This window comes from Entelurus aequoreus, linkage group LG03, assembly GCF_033978785.1.
Source record: "Entelurus aequoreus isolate RoL-2023_Sb linkage group LG03, RoL_Eaeq_v1.1, whole genome shotgun sequence".
Lineage (NCBI taxonomy): Eukaryota > Metazoa > Chordata > Actinopteri > Syngnathiformes > Syngnathidae > Entelurus > Entelurus aequoreus.
In genome coordinates, this window is record NC_084733.1 from 49,412,239 (window position 1) to 49,424,370 (window position 12,132).

At 38.8% G+C, this 12,132-nt stretch overlaps 1 protein-coding gene across 1 annotated transcript; it reads left to right on the top strand.

The window, feature by feature from the left end:
* Positions 1 to 7,299: 7,299 nt before the first annotated feature.
* olfm4.2 (olfactomedin 4, tandem duplicate 2) lies at positions 7,300 to 11,358 on the top strand. The gene is made up of 5 exons (XM_062040850.1): positions 7,300 to 7,356; positions 7,435 to 7,602; positions 8,463 to 8,675; positions 10,358 to 10,499; positions 10,565 to 11,358. Exons 1-5 carry the CDS (start codon positions 7,300 to 7,302, stop codon positions 11,356 to 11,358), a joined length of 1,374 nt encoding a protein of 457 aa, XP_061896834.1.
* The last annotated feature ends 774 nt before the right edge of the window (positions 11,359 to 12,132 follow it).

The following is a 12,132-nucleotide window of genomic DNA, read 5'->3' on the forward strand; positions in this document are numbered from 1 at the left end:
AACTTTTATGCAATGGTGGCTACGGCAAAATGCAACCAATCTATCAAAATGCAATCAATCAATCAAAATCACCACTCTGTGTCTGGGGTACAATTCTGTGTTTGACTTACAGACCTCAGGACAGACTCCTAATGCAGATTTTATCTAAAAAGAAAGGTTCTGCTTACCTTGAATTATGTTTTGGCCATGTGAGTCTGTCCAGAAGATTGCAAGAGAAGGTCCAATTGTCAGCGTGTCATCTCGGACGAAGCCCCCAAATTGTTGCGTTTGACCAGATGTTCCTCCAAGTGGGATGTAAAACGCTGATCAGTTCCTTAGATGACATATAAACTGACTCAAAGGTACCACCAAGCACAGTATAGGTATTTTGTAATTTATTGTCAAATAGTTGAGAATAGAGACCAGCCTCGAACAACACATACAAATGCGTAGCCCAAGTTGATCTGGCATTCCAAAGGAAAAAGCAACTCTTTTCACACAAAGAAAGCCCCCATCTCCCCCCTCCTCTCAACACTGATAAGAAGAGAGACTTGGGGGTTGTGTTCACATTCCTGATAGTTTACGACCCTGTCTAAACAGGCAATCTGAAGACAAAGAGAAACTGGTATACAGAGTATACATGGAAAAATATGAGCTGATTCAAACATGATTATGAATAAAGAAATAACTCTTAAACATATGCATTATCCACACACCCCAGAAAAAATATATACGTTTTACTTAATATTTTGGATTCTCTGTGCAGGGAGCGTTGTCAGAGTGCTCTGTGAGCCAGGTGGGCGGGTCACTCTGCCTTGTGTTCATCACTATGACAACCTGTCCTCTCAGCTGTCTGTCCAATGGAGGAGTCCTCACAATAAACTATTGTGTCACTACATCAAACACAAGTCCTTCCAGAACTGCACATCTGGCTACACCATCACTAACACCACCAGCAGTATCGCACTCACCATCCAGCAGGCCCAAATGGAAGACTTTGGGACTCACGTGTGTTCTGTTAGTAAACCTCACGACTTCTCAGACTACAGCATCGAGCTTGTTATGGTGACAAGTAAGTCTGGAAGGTTTGTATTTAACATCGAGTGATGTTGAACACTTGGGACCAACAGGACACTTTTGGTTTCTGTAGGGCCCATCACCACAGTGCCTCAGAGTGGGTGGAGACACTCAGGTGAGAGTGCATCAAACAAATGGGACATTATTTCACTTTATAAGGTTTTATAACATTCATAACTGCTAAACTAGTTTAGTTTGCTTATATGTTATGAACTTAAACTAATCAATGCATTTTCAGTCATCATTATAACTAGTAGTGGTGTAACAGAATGTGCATTCGTTTTTTTATTTTCCGCCTTCAGTTCATATTTTTCAACACTGTTCAACATTTGCAATTTAAAAAAATGGAACGTATCTTAGGAAAATAGGTAAAAATAAGAGATTTTGATTCTCATCACAAATCGCAATTAAATAAAAATGAATAAATAAACGGTCTCTTAACGGGGCTCAAACCCATGTCCGTTGAATCACAAAAATCAGGATTTCCTGGCAAAAACGGGATGTTTGACTGGTTCAGTTCTGTACAGAGACCTCATTCCCACGCAGTACACATTACACAACGGATGACAGGTTTCTTACACCCAAAACTACAGGGCAAGCTATCCTCACAGAATTGTAGCCTACAAGCTAAATGGCAAAAAGTAGCTTGCTACATCAAAGCTACACACACACACACACACACACACGCACACACACACACACACACACACACACACACACACACACACACACACACACACACACACACACACACACACACACACACACACACACACACACACACACACACACACACACACACACACACACACGTACACATTCATATATAGACATATACACTACCGTTCAAAAGTTTGGGGTCACCCAAACAATTTTGTGGAATAGCCTTAATTTCTAAGAACAAGAATAGACGGTCGAGTTTCAGATGAAAGTTCTCTTTTTCTGGCCATTTTGAGCGTTTAATTGGCCCCATAAATGTGATGCTCCAGAAACTCAATCTGCCCAAAGGAAGGTCAGTTTTGTAGCTTCTGTAACGAGCTAAACTGTTTTCAGATGTGTGAACATGGTTGCACAAGGGTTTTCTAATCATCAATTAGCCTTCTGAGCCAATGAGCAAACACATTGTACCATTAGAACACTGGAGTGATACTTGCTGGAAATGGGTCTCTATACACCTATGTAGATATTGCACCAAAAACCAGACATTTGCAGCTAGAATAGTCATTTACCCCATTAGCAATGTATAGAGTGTATTTCTTTAAAGTTAAGACTAGTTTAACGTTATCTTCATTAACAAGTACAGTGCTTTTCCTTCAAAAATAAGGACATTTCAATGTGACCCCAAACTTTTGAACGGTAGTGTATATATATACAGTCGCGATCAAACGTTTACATACACTTGTAAAGAACATAATGTCATGGCTGTCTTGAGTTTCCAATAATTTCTACAACTCTTATTTTTTTGTGATAGAGTGATTGGAGCACATACTTGTTGGTCACAAAAAACATTCATGAAGTTTGGTTCTTTTATGAATTTCTTATGGGTCTACTGAAAATGTGACCAAATCTGCTGGGTCAAAAGTATACATACAGCAATGTTTGGTTATATTTGATTACATGTCCCTTGGCAAGTTTCACTGCAATAAGGCGCTTTTGGTAGCCATCCACAAGCTTCTGGTTGAATTGTTGACCACTCCTCTTGACAAAATTGGTGCAGTTCAGCTAAATTTGTTGGTTTTCTGACATGGACTTGTTTCTTCAGCATTGTCCACACGTTTAAGTCAGGACTTTGGGAAGGCCATTCTAAAACCTTAATTCTAGCCTGATTTAGCCATTCCTTTACAACTTTTGACGTGTGTTTGGGGTCATTGTCAATCAATCAATCAATCAATCAATGTTTATTTATATAGCCCTAAATCACAAGTGTCTCAAATGGCTGCACAAGCCACAACGACATCCTCGGTACAGAGCCCACATACGGGCAAGGAAAAACTCACCCCAGTGGGACGTCAATGTGAATGACTATGAGAAAACTTGGAGAGGACCGCATATGTGGGTAACCCCCCCCCCCCCCCTCTAGGGGAGACCGAAAGCAATGGATGTCGAGTGGGTCTGACATAATATTGTGAAAGTGCAGTCCACAGCGGATCCAACACATCAGCGAAAGTCCAGTCCATAGTGGGTCCAGCAGGAAGCCATCCCGAGCGGAGACGGGTCAGCAGCGTAGAGATGTCCCCAACCGATGCACAGGCTAGCGGTACACCCCGGGTCCCGACTCTGGACAACCATCACTTCATCCGTGGCCACCGGACCTGTGCAACTCCCCCTCCATAAGGGAGAGGGGAGCAGAGGAGAAAAGAAAAGAAAAGAAACGGCAGATCAACTGGTCTAAAAAGGGAGTCTATTTAAAGGCTAGAGTATACAAATGAGTTTTAAGATGGGACTTAAATGCTTCTACTGAGGTAGCATCTCTAACTTTTACCGGGAGGGCATTCCAGAGTATTGGAGCCCGAACAGAAAACGCTCTATAGCCCGCAGACTTTTTTTGGGCTCTGGGAATCACTAATAAGCCGGAGTTCTTTGAACGCAGATTTCTTGCCGGGACATATGGTACAATACAATCGGCAAGATAGGCAGGAGCTAGACCGTGTAGTATTTTATACGTAAGTAGTAAAACTTTAGAGTCACATCTTAGGTGCACAGGAAGCCAGTGCAAGTGAGCCAGTATAGGCGTAATATGATCAAACTTTCTTGTTTTTGTCAAAAGTCTAGCAGCCGCATTTTGTACCAACTGTAATCTTTTAATGCTAGACATAGGGAGGCCCTATTGGAACACCCAACTGCGCCCAAGACCCAACCTCCGAGCTGATGATTTTAGGTTGTCCTGAAGAATTTGGAGGTAATCCTCCTTTTACATTGTTCCATTTACTCTCTGTAAAGCACCAGTTCCATTGGCAGCAAAACAGACCCAGAGCATAATACTATCACCACCATGCTTGACGATAGGCTTGGTGTTAAATCAAATGACTCTGAAGTGTCAATTGTAAAATTAGCTAAAAAATGTATCATAGAAATAACATTAATGAATTTCCATTGCAATGTATTTAGAATAGCCCTTTCAGATGCAGCATCTCATTTTAAAAAGTTCCCACACAAATACAGAAAACCGTTGCAATAATTTATAATAGAATACAACTTCAAAATCAGAAACAAGAACAACTTGTTTGCAAGTTAGGAAATGTTTATTTATTTATAGATAAAACAAGAAGTACAGTAATGGACTTCAAAGATGCAGGAAGATTATTCTGTCAGAACGTAAATGACCTAGGGCCTATTTCTTTGTAACTTTTAGGATAAGTGATAAGTTGAACAGTTAATATGTATTTTCTACACATTCTGTTATGCTTATTCAACTGCATACATCACCATCTTTTATTGTCAATTGTATACATTTTTATTGAAGTAGACGTTTCTTTGTTTGATTGATGCCTCAGTGATAATTCAGAATATGCAACAAAATTATGGTCTGATTAAATTGTGTGTTTATCATTTCAGGTCCAAACTGGAGGCTCATTCTTTCTCTCACTGTGACATTGTTTATTTGGTTGTAGCCAAGGTGAGAAATGGCGGGGGTGATGTTTGTGGTGATGTATAAACTCAAAGTCATAAACATCTGTCACTGTACAATTACTTTTGGCGACCACAAATATAACATAATGGTAGGGGAAACACTACATCTGTACATACTATATATGTTGTGTTGTAATAAAGTCAAGACCCTGGAGAGTATCTTCACTACTTGTCTTGCTTCCATTACTTTACAATGTTATAACTGAGGTTGAAAAATTTGAAGAAACATATTGACAAGACAACCAATGTAAGAAAAATGAACCTCATTTTGGAAAAAAAAACCTTTTTTTCAACGAGGAGTGGGTACCTTTCACATTTGAACATATAATGTACCAATTTCCAGTATTTGGGAAACGATATTGGTACTCATCTGTACCAATTAATGGTACTTTTGTGCGAGTTGATATATGTTAATTGTTTCATGATAAAATCTCGTTTTTTAATGTAACATTTGAATGTGAGCTGATTATGGTAATTGTTCTGTCCAGTTGTTATATATATTTTTTCGTTTGATATATTTGCAGGTATTATATAGCAGACTTTGCATACAGTTGCAATTCGAAGACGTTAGATGGCCGTAGTGTATAGGCTAAGGTGTACTTGGAGAACCACGTTTTTTTTAGGTGCTCGATGAAAAAAGTTTGACAACCACTGTACTAAAGGTTTTAAGTGTTGTACGTTCATACAAATGTTTTAAGTATTTTTTTTTTATCCCTGAGGGTGTATTTTTTTTGTTGAGAAGAATTGTTGTACAGTTTTTGTCCCAGCATTGATATGTTTGGAGTAGCAGATGTGTGCTTGCCCAGCTTCACCGTTGATTCCTGTTTAAGTAACATCTTACCCAATTCAAAACCAACCATTAAATATGAGAGTAGGTTTTTTTTGGCAATAATTTAACATAAATATATTTTAAAATAGCAATTGTTGAAATGAAAACGTAATTGTAAAAAGAATACCTAATCATACAAAAATATCCAGGTTGAGGAAGAGGTAGCAGAGATATGTCATGTATAGTACACTCATCCAGAGGGTGTACACAAATACAAATTGTGTATACAAAAGTTAATCTAATAAAATGTGTGAGGCCAGCCTTGTGCAATAAAAGTCATATTGCAGTGGTCTAACAAACCATAAACATACAATGACATGTCTCTTCTTGACTTAAGGTAAGGTAACATGCGGAGTTCCCCAGGGTTCAGTTCTTGGCCCTGCACTCTTTAGTATTTACATGCTGCCGCTAGGTGACATCATACGCAAATACGGTGTTAGCTTTCACTGTTATGCTGATGACACCCAACTCTACATGCCCCTAAAGCTGACCAACACGCCGGATTGTAGTCAGCTGGAGGCGTGTCTTAATGAAATTAAACAATGGATGTCCGCTAACTTTTTGCAACTCAACGCTAAGAAAACGGAAATGCTGATTATCGGTCCTGCTCAACACCAACATCTATTTAATAATACCACCTTAACATTTGACAACCAAACAATTAAACAAGGCGACTCGGTAAAGAATCTGGGTATTATCTTCGACCCAACTCTCTCGTTTGAGTCACACATTAAGAGTGTTACTAAAACGGCCTTCTTTCATCTCCGTAATATCGCTAAAATTCGTTCCATTTTGTCCACAAGCGATGCTGAGATCATTATCCATGCGTTCGTTACATCTCGTCTCGATTACTGTAACGTTTTATTTTCAGGCCTCCCTATGTCTAGCATTAAAAGATTACAGATGGTACAAAATGCGGCTGCTAGACTTTTGACAAAAACAAGAAAGTTTGATCATATTACGCCTATACTGGCTCACTTGCACTGGCTTCCTGTGCACCTAAGATGCGACTTTAAGGTTTTACTACTTACGTATAAAATACTACACGGCCAAGCTCCTGCCTATCTTGACGATTGTATTGTACCATATGTCCCGGCAAGAAATCTGCGTTCAAAGAACTCCGGCTTATTAGTGATTCCCAGAGCCCAAAAAAAGTCTGCGGGCTATAGAGCGTTTTCTATTCGGGCTCCAATACTATGGAATGCCCTCCCGGTAAAAGTTAGAGATGCTACCTCAGTAGAAGCATTTAAGTCTCATCTTAAAACTCATTTGTATACTCTAGCCTTTAAATAGACTCCCTTTTTAGACCAGTTGATCTGCCGTTTCTTTTCTTTTCTTTTCTACTCTGCTCCGGGGTGGACCGCTAGCCTGTCCATCAGATGGGGACATCTCTACGCTGCTGACCCGTCTCCGCTCGGGATGGTTCCCGCTGGCCCCACCATGGACTGGACTTTCGCTGATGTGTTGGACTTTCTCAATATTATGTCAGACCCACTCGACATCAAGGATGTCGTTGTGGCTTGTACAGCCCTTTGAGACACTTGTGATTTAGGGCTATATACATAAACATTGATTGATTGATTGATTGACTTCAACATGTGCCCATTTTCTCATCCGCCCTTTGGTTATTAAAAACAGTTTTATGTGAACCAACACCTGCTCTCGTGTTCAAGGGAACTCAATAAATGTGGGAAAAGAGACGATGCGCATGTTGACCTGATAAGACTTGTGTTTAAAAGACCTTTCAGCCCCCCTTCTAGGGGACACTTGAGAGGTGAGACAAGATGCTGCCCATTCTGCTGCTGCTCCTACAAGTCCTAAGTCCAACTCTGGCCTGGATAGTAAGTGACTCTGGCACTAAAGCGTACACCTTGGCTTCACTGTTAATACACACGTACCTTCTTCTTCTTGTTTCTCAGCCAGTGGAGGACTGGGAGTCTGGTAATGTGACGTCATCAGTGGGGGATTCGGGGCAGTGTGTTTGTCAGGTTTATCTACCTGACACCAACTTTCCTGCTGACCGGGTGCAGCACATGCAAGAAGTTAGCAAAGATCTGATCCAGGAAGTGCGACTTCAAAAGAACAAGGTATGGTAAAAAATGATCTAATTTCCATTTTACAATAAGAAAATGTGGTGGTTAAAACACAAGGATCTAGGATCTGAATTTCCAGGCAAAACGGATCCAATAAATCAGTGTTGCCAAGTCTGCTTATTATAAGCAACTTTGGGCTTTTTTTTTTTTTTCCAGAGTTGCCTGCAAATCTAATGAGTTGTGGGTAATTTATTTTTTTGGGGGGGCTGTTGTTTTTAAACGAGTAGTTGCTTATTTGGGCCTGCTTTTCAGTCGGTGTGGTAAGTAGTTTCTCTTTTCTCCACCTCCATTTCACCTAGTATGTCGACTCGGCAAGGCCTCAACACACTCATAAAATATGTTGAGTTGAAATGGATTTAAGAGGCGTTCAGAAAACTGGCTCGTTATTATATTTATATTTTGCAGAAGTAACCCGGTCGTAACTTATTTGATTCATGGAAACAATCACTGGCACTTGTTAGATTGGATCAGAATATTTAAAATGTATACATCCCAACTGTACAAACTCTTTTGGTGAAAATTAACCTGACATTCATTTGGCTTGTAATTTATTGTAAATACTCCATAAGGTAGTGCAATGTTATCATCTTTGACAGTAATATCATTATTCTTTCTCTTATATAAAAACACAAACACTAAATAATAAAAAAACCAATAAAAGCTATGAGCATTTACAATAAAAAATCCACACAAAACAGTTTATGTTAAAAACAATATACCAAAAGAATACGAATAAAATGGCATAGAATAGACTAGAAGTTTTTAAAAGAGGACAAGTCGGTTCAAATTTTCTGTCCAATTTAGAGAAAAAAATGCAATAATCTGTTTCTTTCTTTTCCTTCCTAATCTTCCAGATCGAGTCTTATGAAGTGAAGTTGGAGGCCTACTTGAAAGAACTGCAAGCGCTGCAAATTCGAGTGTCCAATCTTGGGTCCAGTGCTGAGGACTACATCAAACTGGACTTCGAGCTGCTCAGGATTGAGCTCAGAGAGTTTGAGTCTCTGGTGTCTCAGCTCAAAGATGCCTTCAATTCCTCCTCCCCCATGTTCGACTCACTCTATACTGAGGTGAAACACTATTTTAAACCTAAATATTTTATTGTGTCTAACTGCCATCAGCAAAGAGTACAATTTGTGTGTTTATAACGTTAAGTTTGAACACTTTTACGACACTTTTTGTTAGAGGGTTAATAAATACTGTATGTAATTCACAGATGTCCTTTGCAATATGACATGTTTCAATCTTTTGTTTCCTGCTGCTCATTTTCCTCATCTTTTCAAGTAAAGTCTCTAATTCTGTAGCGTTTTTCTTTCACTCCTTCCTCCCCCCTCTTCTTTGTGTGCTCGCGACTCTGCTGTGTGTGTCATTCAGCCCAAAACCACATTTTATTTTGAAGCCCCCTAAAATTACCAAAACAATTCACACTTTTCTATTTATGGGAAATTATTTTTATACTTTTGGTGCATGTTTTGGACTTAAACAGTATCAGTTTGAAGAGTTTAGGCTTTGCTTGTTATTTTCCTGTGTTTGGTATCTGTTCCTGTTCTACTGCTCTTTAATTGGCTATATTTCCTGTGTGGTCTATGTGTTTTACAGCACATTTACTTTCTGTTCCTTCTCCTGACTGCACACCTGTTTCTCACTGTTAATTAGTCATATTTAGTTCCACCTTGTCCCCTGCTTCGAGGCTGGTCCATTATTGGTTGTGAGTTTGTGCTGTGTGCACTAGCTATTTATGTGCTCCTTCAACTCTTTTTCCTACAATGTCCCTAACTAAAAGGACATGTTACTTGCACGTCGCCTACCGTCCCTGCATCTCGGGGTCAGGCAAACAACTCTGTGAGCATGTGACATCATGGGAAAAAAAAGTTGTTCTATAATAAACATTTTTAGTGCAAAATAACATTAACATTTTTTTTACATAATTATATATATGTACATATATATATGTATATATATATATGCATATATGCATACATATATATATATATATATATATATATATATATATATATATATTATATATATATATATATATATATATATATATATATATATATATATACATACATACATTCATATATATATATATATATATATATATATATATATATATATATATATATATATATATATATATACATACATACATACATACATTCATATATATATATATATATATATATATATATATATATATATATATATATATATATATATATATATATATATATATATATATATATATGCCTATCACACGGCAGTAAAACAGCTGATCAAACAAAACAGAAGTTATCGTCACGGACCTACTAGCTGCGGAAGCTAGCGCTCCAACCAGCTAAACAGACTCAATAACTCCATGGTGACGTTTTGGTGAATTTACTGAGGAAGTTAGGAAACTGAAACAATACAAAAAAAATGCCATTGTAAGTTATCAATACTAACACAGATATTCGTAGATGTGTTAGCATATTAGTTAATGCTAACGATGCTAGCTTGATTACATTATGATAGTATGTACAAATGTAAAGGAATAAAAGTGTGAACATGAACATTTCTTGCGGTTTCTCAATCAAACATTTTTAGCGATTAGTGGACAATGACAAATGTTTTGATAACAAGTAACGTTGCCGGCCTGCAGGTTACTAGATATTTGTTTTTTGTGTTGAAGAGGCTGAACATCCCCTCAAGTCCTCACGTGTGCTTCCCACTTTCATAGCCTTCCCTTTCTACAATCTTTTCACCCTAGATCCGCAACATGACCCTCATCGTGAACCAGCTGGAGTCCTATGACAAGAACAACCTGCAAGTGATCCGCATCGAGTTTGCCAAATTGCAAAAGAAGCTGGAGAAGTGCCAGAAGGAACAGGAGTTCCTGAAGCCAGATATTGGTAGGACATCTTGTCACATTGCATCTTGGTTGTTATCACTAATGTACAAATCTACATTTTTCCAGGCAACTGCAATCACACAGGAATCATGAGCATCAGCAAGCCCATGGTTGCACAGCTGAACTCTCATTTGCAGCCAGGTTACATATATGGCGGCTGGGGGAAGGACTCCAAACCTGCCAAAGGCTCTGAGTCAATGTACTTCTACAGCGGATACAATGCTCTCTTAACACATCAGTTCCGTTTCTACCCAGACTATAAAAACCTGCTTCTGATGAAGGCGTCGAGGTTGGTTGAAATACCGACTTATAACAGAGGCTACGGTAACAATTACATTGTTCACGGTAACGCCATTTATTATCAGAGACACTCACCTTTCAGTATGGGCAAGTTCAATCTGAGCAGCAACCAATACGATTCAAGGGTGATCCCAACAGCCAGCGCGGACTTCTCCTATATTTACTCAAGCTACCAAAATATGGACTTTGCAGCCGATGAAACTGGATTGTGGGTAATGTACGCCTCTGATGAGAGCAAAGGTAAAATAGTCATCGCGAAGGTGAATGAGAAAGGCTTTGGCATCGAGACGGTGTGGAACACGGCTGCCTTTAAACAGATAACCAACAACGCCTTCATGGCCTGTGGAGTCATGTACGCCACCAGGTCTCTGGACCTGAACACTGAGGAGATCTATTATGCCTTCGACACTAAAACTGGAGAGGAGAAACACATTAATTTTCCCTTTCAGAAGTTCCAGGAGACATTTTCCAACCTGGACTACAACCCCACTGATCAGCTACTCTACATGTACAACAACGGTTACTACGTGTCCTACCATGTCAAGTTTAACATGGGATGACTTCACTCTTTGGCATGGGCTGTATTGTGATGGATGGACTTCTTTGCAATTAAAATGTAAGCATTCAAAAGACTGCACTGCTCCTGCCTTTTTTTTTGCTCCTCAGTCATCAATAATTTAAAAATAATGGGACATCTACTACCTAACATAATTACCGGATAAATGTATTGTCCTTCCGAATTGTCAGCATTGGTTTTAATGATATTTGTTCATAATTTCAAAAATAAGCATTGAAGCATCAACCCCACAACCCCACCCAATCATTAAACCTCAACTTGAAGAGTTTTGAGATAATAATAATTGTTATGCTTTGAGTTGCAAGCATCCCCACTATTAGTTGGCATAGCAAATGCTACAGCAAACCCTGTAAGATCTGCCCAAAACATCCGCTAGCATTAGTTTATAGCGAGAGATGGACAAACGTAACTTTGTTTCCAACCATGGCAAGGGAGAAAGTAAGTGTGAAGGAAAGTGCTGAAAAGAAGTGGACTATATTCATTGAATTAAAGAAATAAATCACAAAAACATGACCGACCATGTAGCCAAATTACCAGAGCTATTTCAGCGTATCACTGCTAGTCTGCACCATATTGAATGAGTCTAAGCGTGTTCAAATGATATCCAAACAGCAGACATTTATCCATGAAAGTATAGAAAACTTGTTGATGGTGTGTTTGACGTAGAAGCATCTGGAAGGAGATACCGTAGAAGTCCGCTCTCGAAGATTAATACGCTACATTATTATTACATTATTTGATAAAACTACTGCAGTTG

Coding starts and splice junctions, on each gene's coding strand:
- olfm4.2 (XM_062040850.1), top strand. CDS start 7,300: ATGCTGCCCATTCTGCTGCTGCTCCTACAAGTCCTAAGTCCAACTCTG. Junction 7,357..7,434: donor GTCCAACTCTGGCCTGGATA/GTAAGTGACTCT, acceptor CTTGTTTCTCAG/CCAGTGGAGGACTGGGAGTC. Junction 7,603..8,462: donor TGCGACTTCAAAAGAACAAG/GTATGGTAAAAA, acceptor CTAATCTTCCAG/ATCGAGTCTTATGAAGTGAA.